The following is a 22782-nucleotide window of genomic DNA, read 5'->3' as shown; positions in this document are numbered from 1 at the left end:
AATATTTTATTAAATAAATTTTGGGTTAACCCAGTCACGACAAAAAAAAAATATTTTCGCGCCACTTGTACCAATTAAACTGAGCACTTTGATTGGCCAAACCGTTATAATGACGTAACCGTACGTCACACACTGACCAATCATTCTCTGTCTATGTTCCCCGCCATATTGCAGCGTGGTGTATGTTGGAAGAATGTAAGTACCGATTAACGAAAACGTAATCGTCATTAAAATGTGATGAAAATGTATTTTGATAATTTTGTAAAATGTTGTTAATAATATAACATGTAGTAAAACGTATTAATAATTAAGGGATATTTAAAACGATAAATTTCATGGTTCTAAGCTCGAATATTTGTATTGTTCTGCTCAGTATCCGGTGAAGAAGTCCACCGTGCGTGTTGATGCACTAGCCGCACACATCGATTGCTCTTGCACGTCTTGTTGCAGGTTGAGATGATTTAAAATAAAACGTAGCGGCCTAGGCTAGCCTAGGTACGGCTCCCACTTACTTGATAGTAAGCTGGGCTTACTGTTGTGAAATAAAATCAAGCATTGTTAAATTCTTAATTGGACTTTAGTTTGCAAGCTAGGCCTAGGGCCTAGGCCTAGGCCAACCAGTCAGCAGCCAGTGGTAAAATTAATTAGCCTATAATAATAATATAATTAAATTACAATTTCTACATTTCTCAAACTGCCCTGTGGCCCTTCAACAATGTTTGCGGAATTTCTGTTTAAGATGATGCCATTTTCCCAATGTACTTTATCATAATTATTAATTTGAATTTCAGAGATACACAAGACTGTCTTTACAATGGCAGAAAACAATCAGTAAGTACAGGGTAAACATGCTACAGCAGGCCTTGTCTTTTTAAAATTGTAGATGTGCTACAATAGTACAAATTGCACTCAATACTGTCTGTACATTCAGGGGTGCTGTACACACTCCCCAGGGGCAGTTTAGGAGTGTGTTAGGCGAGCGATCGCACTCGCTCGCCTCAAAAGAAAAGGCCTGTACATTCAGGGGTGCTGTACCCTGTGCTGTACACACTCCTCAAGGGCAGTTTAGGAGTGTGTTAAGTGAGCGATCCCACTCGCTCACCTTAAAAGAAAAGACCTGTACATTCAGGGGTGCTGTACACACTCCTCAAGGGCAGTTTAGGAGTGTGTTAGGTGAGCGATCGCACTCGCTCACCTTAAATAAAAGAAAAGGCCTGCTACAGTATATTGCTAAACAGATAAATAGTGGGAGGTCTGATGTACTGTATTGTCACCTAAAATTAAAGATATATATTTTTGATTATATATTTTTGATTAAAATCAACTGTTTTGTTCAACAAATGTCTTTATATAAAAGTGAAATAACAATTTTTTTCACAGAAGTGAATAACTTTATTAAAATTGAAAAATGGCTTATGTAAAGTCTGATTTTATTAATCTTCATTTTTTATGTTTTGGGTGACAATACATCAGGGCATCATTTATAAGGAGCGCCTGCTCCTCCGCGCTCCTCAACAGGCTTCGAGGAGAGCAATTTATCGCGCTCCTTAATTTTCAAAATAGAGCCTAGCTTTTGACAGTGTTGATTTTTCTGTCAAGAGGCCTAAAAACACGTGGATTTTTAAAAGTTAAAACCAATCTAGGCCTAGGCTAATAATATATAAGCTAAGTTATAAAGCTACAAGCCTAATGGCAGTCCCTCGTTTTTAAGGATCGCGAGCGCGATCGCAATCAACAACCTTCGAAAAGGAGAGCAATTCATCGCGCTCCATCTCACAGTGCGAGGTACCAACAAAGGGGATTCCCCTGCCTGCGCGCATTCAAGGGCGAGTTTACTTCATCGCCTCATAGTGCAACCAGTACGGTGTCATAGAAACACCTCCTTTACAGGCAGATCATGTCCCAACCAATAATTTTTCCCTTTATGTTTTTATGGAACGAGTTAATAAAATATATTTAATTTTAAAAGGAAACATTAATATAGGAGGCCTAAATATAATGTTTATTATTTAAAAAAGCTTAGCTGCTGGTTGCTTTAATTATGTCATTTTGAAGATGGATTATTTCTTCGAAAGTTCTAACCAATTTTGGTCACTCAAATCCTCCTCAAAACACGTGCTGATGTGTGACGTCAGCATCTTCTAGAAGCTCTCTCAGCCCTCCCCCCTATTGTGCGTGCGCCCATGTGTGACACATGTAAACACGATCAAATATCTTTCTTAATTATTTTAAAATGACACTTTGTAACTTATTATCAATATTTTAATGGCTGTTGCATGTTAGAATTGTATAATTTATGAATTGCAGGTAAATACTTTTCAGGTTTTCTGTCTGATTTCTAGGCCAACAAGCTAGGCTAGAAAAGCTAGGCTAAAGGCATATAGTTGGCCAGGACAGGATTCTCCAGGCTCCTGAAACCCAATCTACCCAGGCAGGCCATAAAAAAAAAATTGGCTTGAGTTTTTTGTACTGTAGAATAATACGATCCCCACGGAAAATATTGTGTGTAAAGGTGGGTGTGGTGGATTTTAGGGGAGAGGTACAGTATACATTTGTTGTGCCCGGGGGGGGGGGGGGGGGGTTATCCCCTGTCGGTCAAAAAAATGTGTACAAAAAATTAATAAGGGCCAGCCATTTTTAATAAGGGCGACCATCCTTCAACTTCAACATAAATATTTGAGGAGAGCGATTTAAAATTTTTGCAAGGTGAGCGAATTGCTCTCCTCGGTGATTTGAGGAGAGCGATTTGTTGCTCTCCTGGGTTTTGCATACGTGATGCCCTGAATACATCTTTGACAGTAGAACAATTATGCATTGTAAACATATGATTTTCATCATGAAGTCCTAATATGTTAATAATTTGTTAATTTAATTTGTGAAGAATTAAGTTATTTATTAATTAGTGGGACTAACTAATCTAGAATTATAGTATAGTTTAAATTTGGTTGCTTAAACACAAATTTGCAGCCCTGGACTTTCAGCTCACCAATTTGATGACTATTTTGCCAAGGCCGAATCATCCTAAGACTGCATTTTTTTTACTGACCTGGCCAAAAGCTGAACAAACTGATCTACTGTAGGCCTAGACATTTATTTTTTATATAATCTTTAACGAACAAATATAAAAATATGGTCTCATCGATATAGGTTAATTATTGTCTAACAAACAGTTAGTAACTGTACTTCACTATTACAAGACCAGCTGCCACTCTTAATTAAAGAGCCTGTTTAATTTGTCTGTTGGGTGGTTTTTTCTTTCTATTCTATGTTTTATCAATGCAGACTATTTACTGTGAAAAATCTAAGAAGTGTTCTAAATGATATCAAATCAAATCCATTTATTGCAACAAACATTGTTAAATTTACAATTAAAAAATAAGTAAGATAAAACACAAGTATAAAATATATCTAATAATACATACATGTACAGTACTTATGGAATATTTTAGGATGGAAAACAGGAAAATGTTTATTTTAAATATTAAAATGAAGGTCAAGAGGCAATTATTATTTTTGTCAATTTTTTCCTCATATTTAAATGGATATATAAATATATACACATACTTAAACCACGCCCACATTGACCCCTTTCCTCTGATCCCCATTTTATTCCCCTGTAAAAAAAAATATGCATGCATGTTTTAAATTTAAATTCTCAAAATCTTTTTAACTGTCTGTACTATTAATCTATAGTTGGTAAACATGCATAATTGCTGATTATTCCATATTTGTCGAGTTAATATTCTAGGCTATTTATATAACCAAAATCTAAAAGGAGCATTTTGTGTAGACAGTGAGATTTGTTTAAAAAAAATATGAAGGCAATCCGAATATATATATATATATATATATATATATAATTATATATAATGCATGACTATCGTCCGTCATTTCAATATCTCAAATCTATCTCAGTTAGTAACTAAAACCATGGCTTTTTTAATGTAGTATGCCATTGCCAAGCATGAATTTAAGAAACATTATGCACGGCATGCAGCCAGTGAGTGAATAACAATTGCTAGCCGTTGCTAGATTCTTAATGATTTGTCTGTGAATGGGAAGATTAATTTGGGTTAGCCATAAATTACAGGCAGCTCACACGAGAGTATGACATCCTTACATTGTGGTCTTGCCACTTGTGTCATAGTACACTGTAGTAAGTCATGTGGAATAAATTATCTCGGCTTGTTTTTGTCTACTATAAATAATTTCAGGCAAAATGTTTTATTGTATCGAGCATTTTATTAAATGGAGATATCATTAGATATTGTTTAATTTAGTGATGTTCCTTTAATTTCCCATAATAATTGTAATAATCATTAGTATTATTATTTTTTATTTTAATATTTAGTTTATCTTTTTATTAAAATTAGATGAGTAACAGAAACAAAATAAACAAACTGTATGTCCTTTGATAGTTGATGATTAATATTGGCCATTGAATAGAGAGATTATAATCTTTCTCTCCACCATATTTATTTGGTGTTTTTTTTACAAGATTAATCTTTTAATGGTATGCTGATTTGTAATCTGTTTTTCTATGAAAGATGCATTTTTTTTTATTCGGGCTAATAACTATACTCTGCTTTTTTCATTGTTGTTGCTTATTGATCAATATACAGTGAGTATTGATCAGTGCAGATATTATATTTGTAATTTTCCTCCTGTAGGGCCAGTGATGCTGTAGCTAACATGGAAGCAGGACCAGGGGGAGATTCAATGGATGATGTAGAGGAGGTGGAAGAAATACAGGGAAATGTTACAGATGATAAGGTTAACCGTAAGTCTAACCCATTAAAAAACATACAGTATATTACTCAAACCTGCATCACTACCCCACCATGTCCAGTGTGCTCCCTAGGCCTATGATGCATCACAGTATGGTGACTCTTTGGAGACAACTTGACACATACAACCTGATGCTATTGCCTACATTTCCACCAGGCTAATTTGTTCATGCGAATCCAGCATTTCATATCAACAAAAATCATGCTACCCATTCGAAGAGTAAATAACTGCGATTTTCATTTCCATCGCATGTCTGCAGAGGTTTGTGAGAAGCAGAAATATCTTTGGAGTTTTAGCGGAGGGAGGGAGGGAGGTAAATTTTGTTAAGTACTGTAGCTGTTATGCGGAAAAAAATAAGTTGGTTTTAAAAGTGTTCTGTATTCTGAGTGTACTGAGTCTTGAACTGTATTTGTTTTTATGTTAAATTATTCATTGTACTGGTAACTAATTATTTTATAATTTGTATTTTGCAGTGGTTTTACAGAACCCCCAGGTGTTAGCATCACTACAACATCAATTAGATAGTCTTGTTGGTCAACGAAGTGGCTATATTGAAAGGTCAGTATCGCTGCAATGGGCTATTTTGCAATAAATATTCTCGATATGTGTTTAATTGATGGCAAATATGTATTAATTGGATAGCTTTCTTTAGAGAAAACAAAACAGTATTAATTAAATTTCAACAGTTGATATGGTTTTTGATTATAATAGTCCCCCTGAAAAATAATTGAAATATCAAGCATTTTAGTGTTACATAATATTTATACATTTTGGCTAAAATAATACCATATGGTATTATTAGTTTAAAGGCCCAGAGCATATTACCCAAAAGTCCAGTTTATGATCAATGTAAGCATTTAAATACTTTGTACTTTTGATAAGCAATATCATTATTTTTGTTTGTCTTAATAACTTGAATAAGAATGCAAACTGGCCTATTGAAAATCTTGTTTTGAATTTATGTTTTGGTAACAACATATCTTTATTTGCAAATTATTTTAAATGATTTGAATAATTGTTTTTTATTTAGTTTACCAAAAGTTGTGAAGCGTCGTATCAAAGCCTTGAAAAAGCTACAGCTAAACCACACAAAATTAGAAGCAAAGTTCTACGAGGAGGTCCATCAATTAGAGTGCAAATATGCTAAACTTTATGAAAATCTTTATGATAAGGTATGCTATTCAATATTTATGTTTGTGTTTATGCATGACTTTATTTAAAAGTGATGTTCAGTAAAAAACTATCAACTAGAACAGCGTTCCGCAACTTTTTTAACCGCAACCCCATCATCCTATTTTGTGAATTCTTGCGACCCAACATTACGTATTTGAGCTGACAAAATAAATTTTTGTTTGTGACCCATATGTTGCGGAACGGCGCACTAGGAAATCTAGAAAATAAATTATATTGTCAGAAACTAAGTCAATACTTTGCAATAGACAGATACTTTAAACACAGAGCTACGTTTCCTCAAGTATTTAATAAGCTGTTATAGTATAGAAGCATCCACACTCTCCCACTCAAACCTTGTACGCAAGTTTTAAATTTGTTATAAAACAAATATTGTTTTGGTTTTTTTTCAGAGGAAAGGTATAGTTACAGCACATTTAGATTTGTTATAAAACCAATATTTTTGTTCTTTTGTTATTTTCAGAGGAAAGATATAGTTACAGCACATATAGAGCCGACAGATTCCGACTGTGAATGGGAGAGCAGCGATGACGAAGAAGAGGAGGAAGAGGGGGATAACAAGCTTGCTGTAAGTGAGCCAAAAGGGTCTGTTGTAAGTTAAATTTGGGGTTTGTATCAATTCATCTTCACCATCGTGTCCATACCATCATTGCTACTGTCTTTGATAGGTAACTAACATTTTAATTCAATTGTCTATGATGTTAGTATATGGTGTTGTTTCATGGTGTTCTTTCCATCTGTGACTAGTAATTGTCTGAATAGGGATTGTATCAGTTGACGATATTTACGACCCAACCGTCTGTGTACTTCGTGGTAGGGCCACATAATTGGAGAGTACCTCAATAGATATTTGTGGAATTTCATCCGTTTATTTGTAACCTTCCATATTAATTAAATTACTATTTTATTAATAGTTATAATTTGTATTTGATGTTTAATATTTTATGTGTGTTAATATGTAAAAACAGAAGTATTTCAAAGACCCATTTTACAAAATTGTTTCACTTCCGTGGTATTTTTTCTATATTGTATATATGTATTGATTATTTGTGACAAACAAGAACTTTGATTAGAAACGGATCTGTTTAGTACTGTGTTTTTTAATTCCTTACCATACAAAGACATTTGGCAGGTTTTCATATGTATCGCCACTCTGTATTGTACCAAATACGCTCCTGGGGTGAACATAAAACCATGTGTTTATTTTTAATTCCTAAATTACATGTTCGTTTACCCCAACCACCACCGACATACAGTAGTTTGATTTAATAAAATTATTTATTTTATTACAGGATGAACTGAAGGAGAAAGCCCAAATAGAAGATAAAGAAGAGGGTTAGTTTTTAGAACAAAAGAAATCAAAGTTCATTTTTTATTATTAAAACATATCTTTTATTTAAATAAATAACACAATTACCATTATATAATAGCTAATAGAACACAAGATCATTATAGATTGAGTGCAACAGGATGTTCTTGCAGGGTATAAGACCTTAAACATAAGATTATAATAATTTATTTATTTTTAATGTGGCTCTTAAGATTGTTGTTGCATTATACAGGTTATTCTATGTTTAAACTGTTTGTTTTTTTGCAGAGAACCCATCAGGCATACCAGAGTTTTGGTTAACGATATTAAAGAATGTAGACCTACTGGCAGATATGGTACAAGAACATGATGAACCAATCCTGAAGCATCTTAAAGATGTCAAAGTTCAATACTGCGACAATCCAAATATGGTAATGAATAAACATTATATTAGATTTTGTTTTTTCTTTTGATATGGATGAAATATTTCCGAAATAATACACAAAAGAGAAAAAAAATTAAAATATTTCCGAAATGAAAGAAATTAAATTGAATTGGCATTTGTAGAATTCTGAAAGTTTAAATCTAGTTTAAGAAAGTGGTTACTGAAAATGTTGTAATGCTGCATGATTTTAATCATCCAGCTCTTCATTCTGTGATTGGTTGATCAATTGTTTTTTTTTTTATTTTACCACAGGGCTTTACATTAGAATTCCATTTTGAAGAAAATGTATTTTTCACAAATCAAGTTCTTAAGAAACACTATACAATGAAATGTGAACCTGACGAGTCTGATCCATTCAGCTACGAAGGACCAGAAATTATTAGTTCCGTAGGGTAAGTTATTTACTTGCATTCCTTTGTACACTCTCTTCACTAGCCGGTCTCCCAGATGGTTCTTGAATATTGTAATAACGCTTCGGCGTAAATAACTGGAAATTAGACATAGATTATTTTCTCCCAAGTGCAATACGAATAAAGTTTTATAAAGTAATCTGTATTTTAAATATTTGTATTTTAAACTTGGAAACCTTGTTTTAACCACATTTTTTGAATTGTTGATGTATTTTTAAATGAATTTGTATAAATTTTGTCTCTGGAAACAAATTTCATATGTTTTAAATATTTTAACATGACTAAATAAAATGAATCTGTAGTATGCCTGAAGAAACTTGTCAGTTTATTCACGTTTAATAAACTATTTATGCTTTAGTTTCTTTGTTAATTACATTAATTTTACGCCGTGGCTAAAGATACGGTACCGTATTCTAACTTCTGTTTACTAAAGGTACGGTAAAATTGCATTACGTCATAATCAGCCAATGGGGTGCTGGTACGTGTGTGACGTCATCGGCATGGCCTTCTATCGTTTCATTTCGTGATCCCCTATCGGGGGGGGAGAATAAAATTGCTATGACAATTATAACAAAAATATAGATAACCTTAAACTGGCCGGTCCCGCTTGTAAATTTTACGCGTCAACGAAATATGTTTGTTTTTATATGTATTTTATTGCGATATAGAAGATTTTTGTAGGTCAGTACAGGTCGCACAATTGACCAATCAAAAAATTTGTCTTTTAACTCATGGAGCTGTGCAACAGTAACTGTCCAATCAGATTCCCTTACACAGCGGGATACGGCTACTAGACGATCGTAAACAAACATGTGTTGTTCTTCTGGAGCGCGGAGCAGGAAGATGTCATCTTCTGATGATCAAAAACGTTGTTATTGACACAATACATCTAATTCTGGGACAATATTAACATTCACAGAAACCAAATGGAAAACTTTTTTAATGTGTACAAAAAGTTGGTGCAATCTAAGCGGCAATCAAAAGGAGTTTTGTAGCCGCAAATCCTTTTGAAAATATTGAGAGGAGCTTACCAATACTTGTTACCAATTCCTGGCGACCTGGATGTCATAAAAAGATGCTATCAATATTTCACTGATTGTAGCAAACAAAGGCGAGCAGTAAAATATGAAATAGAGGATGTTAATTCATCCAACAATGAAGAAGGTAAATTCTATTTGTTTTAATGATAGGTCTAGCCTAGGCTAGGCCCCTACTAGCTAGGCCTAGTAATTAGTTCATATCATACTGCCTTGCTTGCTAAAAAAAGCCTAGCTCTAGGTAGGTTGGCGGTGGGTAGTCTACAAAGTTTATTTTTTTAATATGTATTAAGCCTACGTAGAGTAGGCTAGGCCTAGTATATAATTTTTTTTAAATATCTGGGCCAACAAAAAATGAACCCATAATTACAATATGAATTAGGCCTAGCTAGGGTGGCCCCAGTATTATTGTGTAGTGAACCTAGTTTGATGGTACCTCCATCTTGGGAAAAAAACATTTGCATTTTATTATTCAATGTGGTAATGCATGTGTTATGCGCGATTTGAACGATTTGCGCAATTTGAAATTGCGCAAAAAAAATCCTTGCGCAATTTGAATTGAAACATGTGTTTCAAATTGCGCAAGCAACGTATTAAATTGCGCAAGTAATCTGCAAATTGCGCAAGGTTTTTCGACAGATTGTGAAATCATGCACACCCATATTTTTATAGTATTTAATTTCTAAGAATGATTCAAAATTAAAGATAAATATCACATTTCCTTATTTTAGTAGTGCAAATATTGTTATAAGTTAGCATACCGTCGAAGAACCGACGAAGGAAAACGAAGCGGTGGTGACGTTCCACCAGGCGGGCGCGGCGCGGGCGGCCGGCTATACTAGGCCTACTCTAGCCTAGCTAGGGTCTGGACTACTGATACTGACTAGGTTACATGGCCTAGCTTAAACTAATATTAAAAACTTAAAAAGTGAGTATTAAACATTATCTTCATTGAAATGGTCTTATTTATATAATAAAATACTAAATTTTAAACTCCTCTGCCTAGGCCTAGCCTAGCCATGTATGGGAAAATTTACAGTTCGTTTTCAAATTGCGCAAAGGTGTCATATTGCGCAAGAACTATCTTGCGCAATTTACAAATTGTGCAGCGCAATTTAAAATTGCGCAAAGATTTTCTTGCGCAATTTGAAATTGCGCAAGTTGATTGCGCAATTTGAAATTGCGCAAAAAAATCCTTGCGCAATTTTAAATTGTGCAAGAATTCTTTGCGCAATTTCAAATTGCGCAAGGATTTTTTTGCGCAATTTCAAATTGCGCAAATCATTCAAATCGCGCATAACACATGCAAACCTTGGCAAGTAGCCTCAGGCAAGGACAGAATGGACCAACCTGATGCTTTATGTTGTTATTTGAGACATATTATTTGAATTCTTGTACTGCAATATTAAATAGTGTATAGATGATACTGAACTGATTATATTATTATACTTATTACACAAACATTTAGAATCATAAATATTAATTAGTATTCTTTTTTTTTACAGAAGAATTTGAAGGATTAGAGTCAACAGAAGAGTTACTAAACGAAGGAGAGTTCTGCGATCACATGTAGCAATTACACAAACTGCATAAAAAATGCTGAACGAAGTCGAAGAGTAGCCATCGGCTCACAAACAATTAAAATACCAAAAGCCGAACAGCAAATTCCAGAACAGTTGAAAACATTTTTATCTGCTAATCAAGTTCTTCTTTCAAATATGAAGCATGTGTGAAGCAGATCACCTCAAGGGAATAAATGTATTCATAACATCATCATTATTATGCCATTCTATTTCAGAATCAAATGGAAAAGTTTTAATCAAGAAGAGGCAGACACCAGAATGTTTCTGTATGCGAAGTATGCTGCACACCATGGTGGTAAAGATATTGTTACAATCAGCCCTGACACTGATGATGTTTTTATTATTGGATTGGCATTTTGCAAAAGTCTGCATGGCTCTCACCTATATTTCAATACTGGAAAAGATGCTAATCTCCGAACAATTCATCTGCAGGCTATTCAGGAACATATTGGAAATGATGTTTCAAATGCATTAATTAGACTACATTGCTTCACAGGATGCGATTCAGTCAGCGCTTTTTTTGGGAACGGTAAAGTGAAGGCAATGAAACTCGTAATGGAAAACTCTAATTTATGCATTCTTTTCATTGGGCAATTCTACCAGCAAACTTTCAGATGAATTACTTTGTGATCTAGAAACATTTGTATGTACAGTATTGTCACAAGAACCAATCTGTCAATGAAGTAAGGTATGCAATGTTCTCAATGAATGTAAGAGCTGAAAATATGATGCCACACAATAAAGATACTGTATATAAACATATTCAGCATGCCAATTCTCAAGCTTCAATTCACAAAGCTAGTTTTATTCAACAACAAAATGCTCCATCTCCTGTTGGAAATGGGTGGAAGATGGCCGATAATAAACTCGTAATTGACTGGATGGAGAAGCAACCTGCTCTACACAGCATTCTCGAATTGTAATCCTGGTCATGTAAAAAGTCAAAATGCAATGAAGGGGTTGCAAATGAAAAATGCTGTGTATCCTTAGGATTCTCTTGTACAGAATTATGCTCGTGCAAAAACTGTAACAATCTTCTTCATACATCAGATGTTTGAAATTGATGGAGATGATAGCGATGATGAGGAAGAGTTTGAGCAGGAAGAACTTTTTAGTGTAGTTTAAGTGTAATTTATGGTTTACAAATGTTCATTTTACTTGGTCTACATGATTTTAATGTAATAGGCCTATAATATGTAAATTTATATTAAACTATTTTGTAACTTAACTATTTTGTAACGTAAAGGATGAACCATGAGAAAGTATAAATAAAGAACCCATGAGGTGATAAGCAATATTAAGACACAGGAGTATTATAAGAAACTTTCTACTTTGATGCTTACAATACATTAATATGCCTATAAAATGTAAATTTATATTAAACTATTTTGTAACTTAACTATTTTGTAACGTAACGGATGAACCATGAGAAAGTATAAAATAAAGAACCCATGAGATGATAAGCGATATTAAGACACAGGAGTATTATAAGAAACTTTCTACTTTGATGCTTACAATACATTAATATGCCTATAAAATTTAAATTTATATTAAACTATTTTGTAACTTAACTATTTTGTAACGTAACGGATAAACCATGAGAAAGTATAAAATAAAGAACCCATGAGATGATAAGCAATATTAAGAAACAGGAGTATTATAAGAAACTTTGCTGTAATAATTTCATTTATTTGTTACTAATTGATTATAATTCTATGTTATACATCTACAATGAAAACAATAATGCAACATTTGATTTATTACTAATTGATTTTAATTCTATGTTATGCATCCAATGAAAACAAAAAGTTGCAATTATATAGGAGAGATAGTATTAATAAATATTTTGTGACAGCATAGTCATGAATTATAAAGATTGAAAATGCATCTTCTTTTCAGCGTGCTTAAATAAATATTAATTAAGGTTTACTAACAGATACATTTCTTACAAGGACTACAATATTAATCTCAAAATTATGATAAAAATATTGCATGTTAAATGTGAAAGAAAGATACAGTATAAGTTATTCCAATGGAACGATTGTATTTTATCCAGTACTAACACTAACAGAAAATATACAAAATAGAGGGCGCTATTTCTTTATGTTGAGAAATTCGATTTTTTTACACCTAAAATTACACTTATTGCGTAACTTTTGAAAGCGGGACCGGCTGAATTTGTGTTAATCTAATTATTAACTATAAACTGTGTGAATATCTTCCTCCCCCCCGTTAGGAGATCACGAAATTCGTTTTCTAGGCCTCTTTTTGGCTCATGCCCCATAGTAGGTACCTGCAACTTATGGTGACACGCCCCTTTTTGATGTCGCCAAAAAAGTGTGACCTGATATTCAGTTCGCGCTGAAGGTCCTTTTTTAAAAAAATCTTTAAAATTACTTCTGGTTGGCTAATGATGACATTATTGGTAGCAAAATGTCAACAGGAAGTTGTTCTAAAGCTGGGAAATTTTTTCTTTTTTTTTCTGATGTTCATTTCATGAGTTACAACGATTCGAAAATATGCCTCATCAAAACACGTCTTTTTTTCATAAAAAGTGAGTTAGTCCATTATTTTCATGTTTCAGTCCATATACTACATGCTATTACGATTATTTTGACATAAGTTTTGTGTATATTGATAGATGTTACAATGGAATTTTTAGATGTTGAAATTTTGTATTTTTTCCAAATGTTTACCTAGCATAGCATAGGATGTAGTGTTAACGCAGGGATGTATCTCCCTGGTTAAAGAATAGGCCTTTGACGGTCTATGTCGACTACTTTGTATACATAATATATTTCACTCTAAATCACTCTAAATATGTAGGAAATAAAATAAAACAATGTTTGATTTATAACATTCAATTATGTTTTGGTACTAAAGTTTTTAGAATACAGCGATTTTAAAAGATTGCAAATAAATATTTTTCATTAATAACAATAACCCGTATGAATATTAGTACGCTAGGTTGTCAGTTTGCAATGCGGCCAATCAGAGTGCGTGTTTTTACCCAAGCTGGTGTAGATTATGATTTTGTATTGTCTATTGTCCATTTAAACTTTGACCCTTAATTTTTTGTTTTTTTCATCTGGTTGAAATGCTTGTATTTCGTTATCTTTCACTTATTTATAACAACACATTCTTTAATTGAAAAAAAAATAAATTTATTTGTTTAAAAAAATATATATAGTTAAATATGCTAAATATATATTATTTTACAGTTGTGACGATCCATAGTATGGAGGAACCACTGGGATTGACTCTGCTGCAATTTATCAGACCGCACTATCTTGAGATACCAAGCGATGCAGGTTCGATTCGATACAAAACGGACACAATACATATATATATTTTACCTAAGTCAAAAAAAAGACATAAGAAGATATCTAAAATATTTTTTATTATACAATATTGCTGTAAATCCAAAATCTACTGTATTTAATTTGGTAAAGAATTCTGCTAAAAAGAAAGTAGCTAAATTTGATGTTTTTAAAGTCAAGAATTTCTCAAAGTTTGTCAAACTGGATGCACCATCTCAGAACCACAATCATCATCAACAGAAACCATTACAGACCAAATATATTTTTAAAATTTGAAAAAATTGTGAGGGGATATGCAGGGATTAGGTATATTGATGTAATGAGGTACTTTGTAAATATGTATATTGACAATGTATAGAAAATAAATTTAAAGAAAACTATTTTGTAAAAATACTATATTTCATCATCGTTTTAAATGGTTGCAATTGTTTTAATCTACCAAGCAAAGTGAATTTCCATTTTTATAGACAAATAAAATTTCTTGAATCTTGAATCATACTACAGTGACCACACGTCACCATAAACAGGGCTGAAAGACAATATAATATAATAGATAATAAATTAGACAAACTTAGACATTAATTATACAAAACCTTTTGACGGAAACATGCAAGCGAATCAAGGAAAATATCAACAGAACCTTCAACTTTACACAGTGAGTGGTATTACACCAGTGAATGAGTCTGTCAACATCATCTTGTAACAACAACATATTATTTAAGGTTTGTATCTTCAGCAAACATAAGAACAAACATTACAAAACATTAGAATAATGAGGAACAATGGGAAAATCGTTGATAAACATAACAAAAAAAGAGGCCCCAAAATTGGTCCCCTTGCCATTTGAGTTGTCGGGAGCTTCACATTTAACTATTTAACAGCCCTTTTATCTCAGGTAGATTAAATTCTCCTAAAAGCATATCATGAGGGTAGGGAAAAAGTTGTTATAAAGTAATTGGATTTGGGTGTGCAAGTATAGTATGTTTGTGATTTCGACTAAAAGACAATTTGTAATAATTCCGGGGGGGGGGGGGGGAGTTGTTATAACATAAATGGTTTTGGTTGTTGTTGAGAAGAGGTAGATTCATGTTTGGAAAAATAATTAATTTAAATAATAATTTTAAAACTATTTTTAAGAATATTGCACTTCATTGCCACACTTTTTTTTTCTTATGCATTGAAATGCCTATACTGATTTTTTATGAAAAAAAAACATTAAAAAAATTATAAAAAATTACCATGTTGACGAATTTTAATTATTTTTGTGTTATTAAATTTCTATTTTTTTCCTTCATTTTTTGATGTATGACTCGATCTGTTTCAGTAAGTTTGAATTTTTATGTTAGGTACCTACCCATAGCCCGCGTCTGTTGTTGGTTGTATACAATATGTAGAGAATTCCTATCGGCGGCGCCAGGCTGCGTGGATGTGTGTGCGCTGCAGATGAGGGTTTTATTTTTATTCAAAATGGCCTATTTAGGCCTATATTTTTTTAAAACTTTGTTTACAATGGTGACCATAAACAACAAGCAAATGCGGACAATAAAGGGGCTCTTAAATACTATGATTTAGACAGCAGTGAAGCCCCAGGGCTGACGAGTCACAGAAATCAGCGCACAGCACACATATGCAGCTGGCCACAGCCTGGCATCGCTTTCCCTACACAAACAAACTCATATAATGAGGTTATACATAGTACGTAGTAAGTAGGCCTAGGCCTCTTTTAAAACGGTTTTCTCTATTCTAGAATTAAAATCAACATGGCTTTTCAATAATAATAACAGACGTAGGCTACATTTAGTTTTTGTCACACACGACGGCGATAATAGCGATAAATAAAGCATAAAGAAAATGCGGTTGATCACTGTTTTCGCCATACCTCCATGGTTTTCGTGATATGAAAAAAATCCACAAAGTCCTTATACGATGACGTCACACACGTACCAGCACCCCATTGGCTGATTATGACGTAATGCAATTTTACCGTATCTTTAGTAAACAGAAGTTAGAATACGGTACCGTATCTTTAGCCACAGCGTTAATTTTATTTCTCTACAGTTGTACTATCGATTGGAAGAAAGGCAAAAATATAACTGTGAGACTCGTCAAGAAGAAACAAAAGCACAAGGGTAAAGGAACAACTCGAGTGGTTACTAAAACTGAGCAAAACGATTCATTTTTCAATTTTTTCAGTCCACCTGCTGTACCAAAAGAGGGTGTGGAAGTGGTGAGTACACAAGTCCAACCGTTTCCGATTTTGTTTTTAATTCTTTAACCTAGGTCATTAATGAAGGCAATGTGAAAGGGGATTTATGTACATAATAGAGACCTTTGAAACTACATCGAGACATTGGAACATGATCCTTCCTGAATTTCTTTAGCACAGTTTTAGCTTAATTCTAGCAAACAACCAATAACGAAGGTCCTAGTTCGTCGAAAATCCAAAGTTCCCTATTTTCTCTACTTATTTATCTTTTTCTGCAAACCTGTTATGTGTGTACAGACCCCATCAAAATGTGGTGTCTATGTTTCAGCACCCTCTAATGACTTGCCCGACAGCCATACCTTTTTGAGGTTTTTTTCCGATTCATAATAGTTGGGAATCTTGAGCAGAAGCATTTATTTATTGATTCTCAACCTACTTTCAAATCTATTTTCTCCCAGGATGAAGAGACCGAATCACTGTTGAGTGCAGATTTTGAGATTGGTCACTTTTTCAAGGAACGTGTTGTCCCACGAGCTGTATTGTACTTCACAGGCGAAGCCATAGAGGATGAAGTAAGATTATTTATGCGTAAATAAAAAAATAATTTTAGGTCATTTTTACACATTCACTGTAGGTTTCCAGTTGAGCATAAAAAGAACCATAGTGTGACTTTTATGCTATCCATTTCCATTATTACATTTATCACCATTTAGAGTGCTATAAAAAACAAGTGGGCAGGCAATATTGTTTTGTGGAAGGAGGGAGTTATGCCTCTTTTACAATGAATGAAATAATTTTTTAAATAATTTTTTTGTTTTTTTTAGTTTGAAGAAGAGGAGGAAGAGGTAAATCTATCAAATTGTTTTGTTTAAGTAAAAAAAATATCAAATTTGCATATAATTTAAATAATGGTCATCATATGATGTATAGTTAAATGTACATTTTGATTAAAGGTAGTTGAACTACCTCTTCAGGTTATGAATGAAAATAAGCTGTATAAAATGCCTTAGCCCTAGCTGCTACATGTTAATACCTTATATTTATTTATTGTTTAGGTGAATGAAGAGGAGGAAGATGAAGACAGTGATTATGATCCATCCAAGGTAAGAATACCTGCCATACTGTAGAAGTGACACTAGATATTTAGAATAGTGTTTAGAAACCAACACTAGATAGTCCCTGTGTAGCATCTAAAGGTAACACTAGATATTTAAATAGTGTTTAGAAACCAACACTAGATAGTCCATGTGCAGCATCTAGAAGTGACACTAGATATTTAGAATAGTGTTTAGAAACCAACACTAGATAGTCCCTGTGCAGCATCTAAAGGTAACACTAGATATTTAAATAGTGTTTAGAAACCAACACTAGATAGTCCCTGTGCAGCATCTAGAACCAACATTAGATATTTAGAATAGTGTTTAGAAACCAACACTAGATAGTCCCTGTTTAGCATCTAGAAGCAACACTAGATATTTAGAATAGTGTTTAAAAACCAACACTAGATAGTCCCTGTTTAGCATCTAGAACCAACACTAGATAGTCCCTGTTTAGCATCTAGCCAACACTAGATAGTCCCTGTTTAGCATCTAGAACCAACACTAGATAGTCCCTGTTTAGCATCTAGCCAACACTAGATAGTCCCTGTGCAGCATCTAGAACCAACATTAGATATTTAGAATAGTGTTTAGAAACCAACACTAGATAGTCCCTGTTTAGCATCTAGCCAACACTAGATAGTCCCTGTGCAGCATCTAGAACCAACATTAGATATTTAGAATAGTGTTTAGAAACCAACACTAGATAGTCCCTGTTTAGCATCTAGCCAACACTAGATAGTCCCTGTGCAGCATCTAGAACCAACATTAGATATTTAGAATAGTGTTTAGAAACCAACACTAGATAGTCCCTGTTTAGCATCTAGAAGCAACACTAGATATTTAGAATAGTGTTTAGAAACCAACACTAGATAGTCCCTGTGCAGCATCTAGAACCAACATTGGATATTTAGAATAGTGTTTAGAAACCAACACTAGATAGTCCCTGTTTAGCATCTAGCCAACACTAGATAGTCACTGTGCAGCATCTAGAACCAACATTAGATATTTAGAATAGTGTTTAGAAACCAACACTAGATAGTCCCTGTTTAGCATCTAGAAGCAACACTAGATATTTAGAATAGTGTAGTCCCGGTGTAGTTAGAAGCCACACTAAATATTTTGTATAGTGTATTAGGCTACACTACTAGATTAGAGTAATGTCTAGACGCAACACCAGATATTCTTACTAGCGTCTAGAAGCAACAATAGATATTCAAGTAGTATTTATATGTAACACTAACATTTATATGTGGAGAGTAATGTATAGAAGCAACACTACACTAGATAATCAGTGTGTTGTCTAGAAGCAACACTACACTAGATAATCAGTGTGGTGTCTAGAAGCAACACTACATTAGATAATCAGTGTGGTGTCTAGAAGCAACACTACACTAGATAATCAGTGTGTTGTCTAGAAGCAACACTACACTAGATAATCAGTGTGGTGTCTAGAAGCAACACTGGATATTCAAACTAGAAAAATATTGTCTGTGAAAACATTATATTTAAAGTTTGTTGAGTTCAAGAATAGAAACATAAGGTGTTCGTAAAAGCTACAGCAACTAAATTCAGAAAATGGTGTCAGAGTTTCAGTATGCCCAAACATTTAATTGTGAAGATTTTAATACAGCAACAAAAAATGTTAAAAATTACATGGAATGGTATTTTTTATCTCTCCGTACAATTAGGATTTAAACATGGTGTCTCTTTAAACCAAATATTCCCACCAAGTTGTAAAGGGAAGGAGGTATGTTTATCTGTGGCAGATGCACATTGAATTAAATTAACAGAGCTAATGCATATCGACGACCTACATGTACTGTAAACAGTAGTTACACTAGTTACATAATTCACGAATAAAAAGTGCAGGTCAGGTAGTACATGTGGTAGGCCTTTAAAAACTTAAAACATGAATATTGATAATTTGATTACAAATTCTTCTGTAGCCAATGCTAGCCTTTTAACAGATGTCCAGGAACATAGAGTAAGCAATAGATAGCTAACATTTGGGAATTCTCGTTTATATGTGCATGAAAAGGTTAATTTTGATAGGATAGTTCACCTTTTTTTTTCATACAAACATATAGTGCATGACATTCTTCATTTTGCATGATATGTTATACAGCACTTAGTTACATTTCCAATATCATCAGCCATCTAAGTTAGTGGTACGCATTTTCTTCTTTCTTTCCACTGTATAAACCTAAATGGTTAAATATAACCAAGAACCCATTGTCTGACCGACAATTTGACTATTTTTGTGTTTTGTTTTTTCAGGTAAATCATTTTTTTTTTAAATCTAATCAAAGTGAATAACATGAAATATTTAATAACAAAAAAATGTCTTAAAGCATTTTTTCAGGGGTCAATATATTATAACTTTTTCTTTTAATCTGTAGGATAACAAACCAAGTGAATGCAAGCAGCAATAGATCATCTAAAAGAACCTAAAATTACGCATGTGGTGCGTCTTGGACCGTTGCCTTGAATCATCGTCTCCATGGTCCCGACGAAGAAATGGTTGCTTTATTTCGCTGGTGTCAAGTATACGTACTGTGCTTCAATGACGGCAGAAAGCTTAAATCTATTCAAAACGTTTAAGAGTTTGAATTGTGAATAAGTTAAATGTTTTTCTATTCCTACTGTGTCTTACTTTGCAAGCTGACATAATTTAACAATGTACAGTTAACCTTTAAACAAGCAATTATAAATTTGTATTGGTAATCTAAACTGTAGTGATGAACCTTGGACGCAACACAGGATCATAAGCGCAACGTAAGCGATTGATTATCAGAACTTGTCATTGGTCGCTTGTATTGCGCTTACATCCTTGTGCTGCGTTCTATTGGGAATACAAACCTGGCTTAATTGTTAACAATAATTCCTTGATTTTTCTATAGTTAGATTCAGCCTGTTTTGCTATGCATGTCCATGGATGTATCATAATAATAAAGTTAATATGAGCACTTAAAGATGTGTTGTTCTTAAAAATGATACCCCACCCCATAGAAAAATAAATTAGTCTTAACATTATTTCTACAGAATTTATTTTTATTTTTATTATTCTTTTTAGTTACACTTGAATTTTACAAACAACAAAACACAAATAACTGAACTTGCATTTTATGTTTTATTATCAATGACATACATTGTTTTAGTTGGCAGATCACTAGCTAGTGCAGGATAAGTAAGATACCAATTCCTGGTATGAGCTTAAATTATGTTCTATTCCACCTGAACCACCTGACCCGGTGCCATGTTTGTTTAATGTTCTATTATATTTTGTTTACTTGTTTTTAAGAACAGTACATCTTGAAAAATATAAAAGCTAACAATAATAGTCTCTTATGGTTGGTTTTCATAAAGTTTCTATGCTCTAAATTGGGCTGCCTCTTTTCACAGTTGTGATCACTGTGTTAGATGTGTTTACAGTGATGCACGGGTTCACTTTGCACAATTTTTGCTTGTTTAACTGTATTCACAGTGCTGCCTATGTTCATAGACAATGCAGCCTGTGTTATAATGGCTTCATATGTCCTTTGTTACTGTTGCTTGGGTTAACTGGGCTTTTTGTGTTCACATTGCTGCCTAGCTGTGTTCTCAGGACTGCCTGTGTTAACTGGGCTCTTTGTGTTTACATTGCTGCCTAGCTGTGTTCTCAGGACTGGCTGTGTTACCTGGGCTCTTTATCTTCAGCTGCGTAGCTGTGTTCACATTGCTGCTGAACTGTGTTAGCAGTACAGCCTTTGTTCTTAGGCTGTCTGTGTTAACCATGGTTACCTGTGTTCACACAACATTCAAAATATGTAAATTCAGGCAGGTGTTGTCGATGCAAAGATGTCTACATAACCATTGTCTCGAAAATGAGTTGAGCAGTTCCAGTAAAAGCATAGAAAGTTAATTTAAATCTATTTTGGAGTGTAGACAAATTATTTTCAGTGATGAAATGTAAATAACTGTATTTTGAAAAAGATAAAAACCTCCGTTCACAATTACCACCAGTCAAAAAGTTGTTTAGGTGTTGAAGTGTATTCACATATAAATTTGTTGTTGTGTTTCTAGTCTTTTCTGAATGAAGAGGCATTTAATCTTTAATGTGGTAAACAATATTTTTGTTAATTTAAGAGATTATCTTTGGTTTACTTGTGGCATTTATAAAATATATATATTATATTATACCATATCGAAATGTGTAGTAGGCCTATAAATTGTATGTCTCTATAAATGTGGCTCTAAGTGTTTGGAGGGAAAACTTTACCAGGGTTTATATTTTATTTATATTTAGTTGAAATGAAATATTATTTTGAAATTGTATTTAAGTTACTAAACCATTGTTGTAGTGTTATACTACTTGGTTTTATTTTGTCAGGTAATTTTTATTGTTTCTACTAGCCTATTAAAGTTTAAAATAGAATTTAAATTGAACACTTCAATACAACTGTTAGACAATATCCAGGAGAAATTTCCAGTTGATACTTGTAAATACCAGTGACCAAATTCCAGTTTAAACCAGTTTTAACTGGAAAGGTCTAACTGGTTTGCATAGGAATCAAGACATTAGGTTTTTACAAATTATCACAAACGCATACATTTAAAAAGATAATCTGTTTTGATTTTAGTGATTCTTCAAAATTAACATTTTTTTTCTGCAAATTTTTCTAAATTTAAAATATACTTTGATGGAATAAATTTGTATTTAGCCAGTAATTGAATAATCGTCTTTGATGTACTCACTGCCATATCATATTTTTGACGATTTATAATCCTAATAGGTCATGATAAAATTGTGAGTACATATGACGAAAATTGCAAGCCTTTGTATAGTCATATTTCTGACCATTTTTGTAAAAAATATGACTATATCTTGGTATTCCTGGTATCAGTTGCTAAGATACCATTGTATGTTCTTTTGAGGATAAGTTATTGTGGTGATTTGTGTTTTTTATATCGCCTACATGTTAAGTGTGAAGACGATAACTGTGAAATCATTAACATTTAGTTGTTGTCAAATAAAAAAAAAAAAGGTTCGTTAGTAGGAACCATTAGCTGTCATTGATGTGAGAAACTCTTCCTAATAATAAGTCCAGGGACGTAGATTTTATTATCTTATTACACAGTGCATTGCTTTCCTAGTGACTGGTTCACACTAGCATAAGGTTTTGCAACCACTATCCATGTACTTGCATGGTATGCATGCTTTTTGCAAACAATTCAGAATTATTCTAATGTGAACCCAGTCATTGTGTGAAACTTTGGCATATACCTGCTCTTTATCTCTGCACCTATCGTCTTGTCTCGAAGCCACCGTCATTTATACACCTAATGTCAAATAGTATATTAAAAGATGAACATGTCAATCTGTTTTTATGTTGAGTGTTTTGTTGGTAAAGACG

General features: G+C 33.3%; 1 protein-coding gene across 3 annotated transcripts; it reads left to right on the top strand.

Moving 5' to 3' along the window:
* Positions 1–160: 160 nt before the first annotated feature.
* LOC140055167 (nucleosome assembly protein 1-like 1) lies at positions 161–22746 on the top strand. 3 transcript variants are annotated; one of them, XM_072100405.1, is made up of 14 exons: positions 161–195; positions 792–831; positions 4671–4780; positions 5262–5346; positions 5819–5960; positions 6443–6547; positions 7272–7314; positions 7577–7719; positions 7986–8125; positions 16142–16310; positions 16748–16861; positions 17114–17134; positions 17345–17392; positions 19789–22746. In XM_072100405.1, exons 2-14 carry the CDS (start codon positions 815–817, stop codon positions 19819–19821), a joined length of 1170 nt encoding a protein of 389 aa, XP_071956506.1. In that variant the 5' UTR covers positions 161–195; positions 792–814; the 3' UTR covers positions 19822–22746. The 3 variants fall into 3 exon arrangements, with proteins under 3 accessions (XP_071956506.1, XP_071956504.1, XP_071956505.1); XM_072100403.1 differs by having other exon boundaries at positions 6443–6571; XM_072100404.1 differs by lacking the exon at positions 161–195 and adding an exon at positions 378–495 and having other exon boundaries at positions 6443–6571.
* The last annotated feature ends 36 nt before the right edge of the window (positions 22747–22782 follow it).

Source organism: Antedon mediterranea, chromosome 7 (genome assembly GCF_964355755.1).
Source record: "Antedon mediterranea chromosome 7, ecAntMedi1.1, whole genome shotgun sequence".
NCBI classification, from domain to species: domain Eukaryota; kingdom Metazoa; phylum Echinodermata; class Crinoidea; order Comatulida; family Antedonidae; genus Antedon; species Antedon mediterranea.
The sequence above is the reverse complement of the archived record's forward strand: the minus strand, read 5'-3'. Positions and strand labels throughout refer to the sequence as shown.

What these genes read in the sequence shown, in the direction of transcription:
- LOC140055167 (XM_072100403.1), top strand. An exon ending in CGAAGTGGCTATATTGAAAG is followed by an intron (nt 5,347 to 5,818) that starts GTCAGTATCGCT and finishes TTTTTTATTTAG; the next exon opens with TTTACCAAAAGTTGTGAAGC. An exon ending in GTGATTATGATCCATCCAAG is followed by an intron (nt 17,393 to 19,788) that starts GTAAGAATACCT and finishes TTTAATCTGTAG; the next exon opens with GATAACAAACCAAGTGAATG.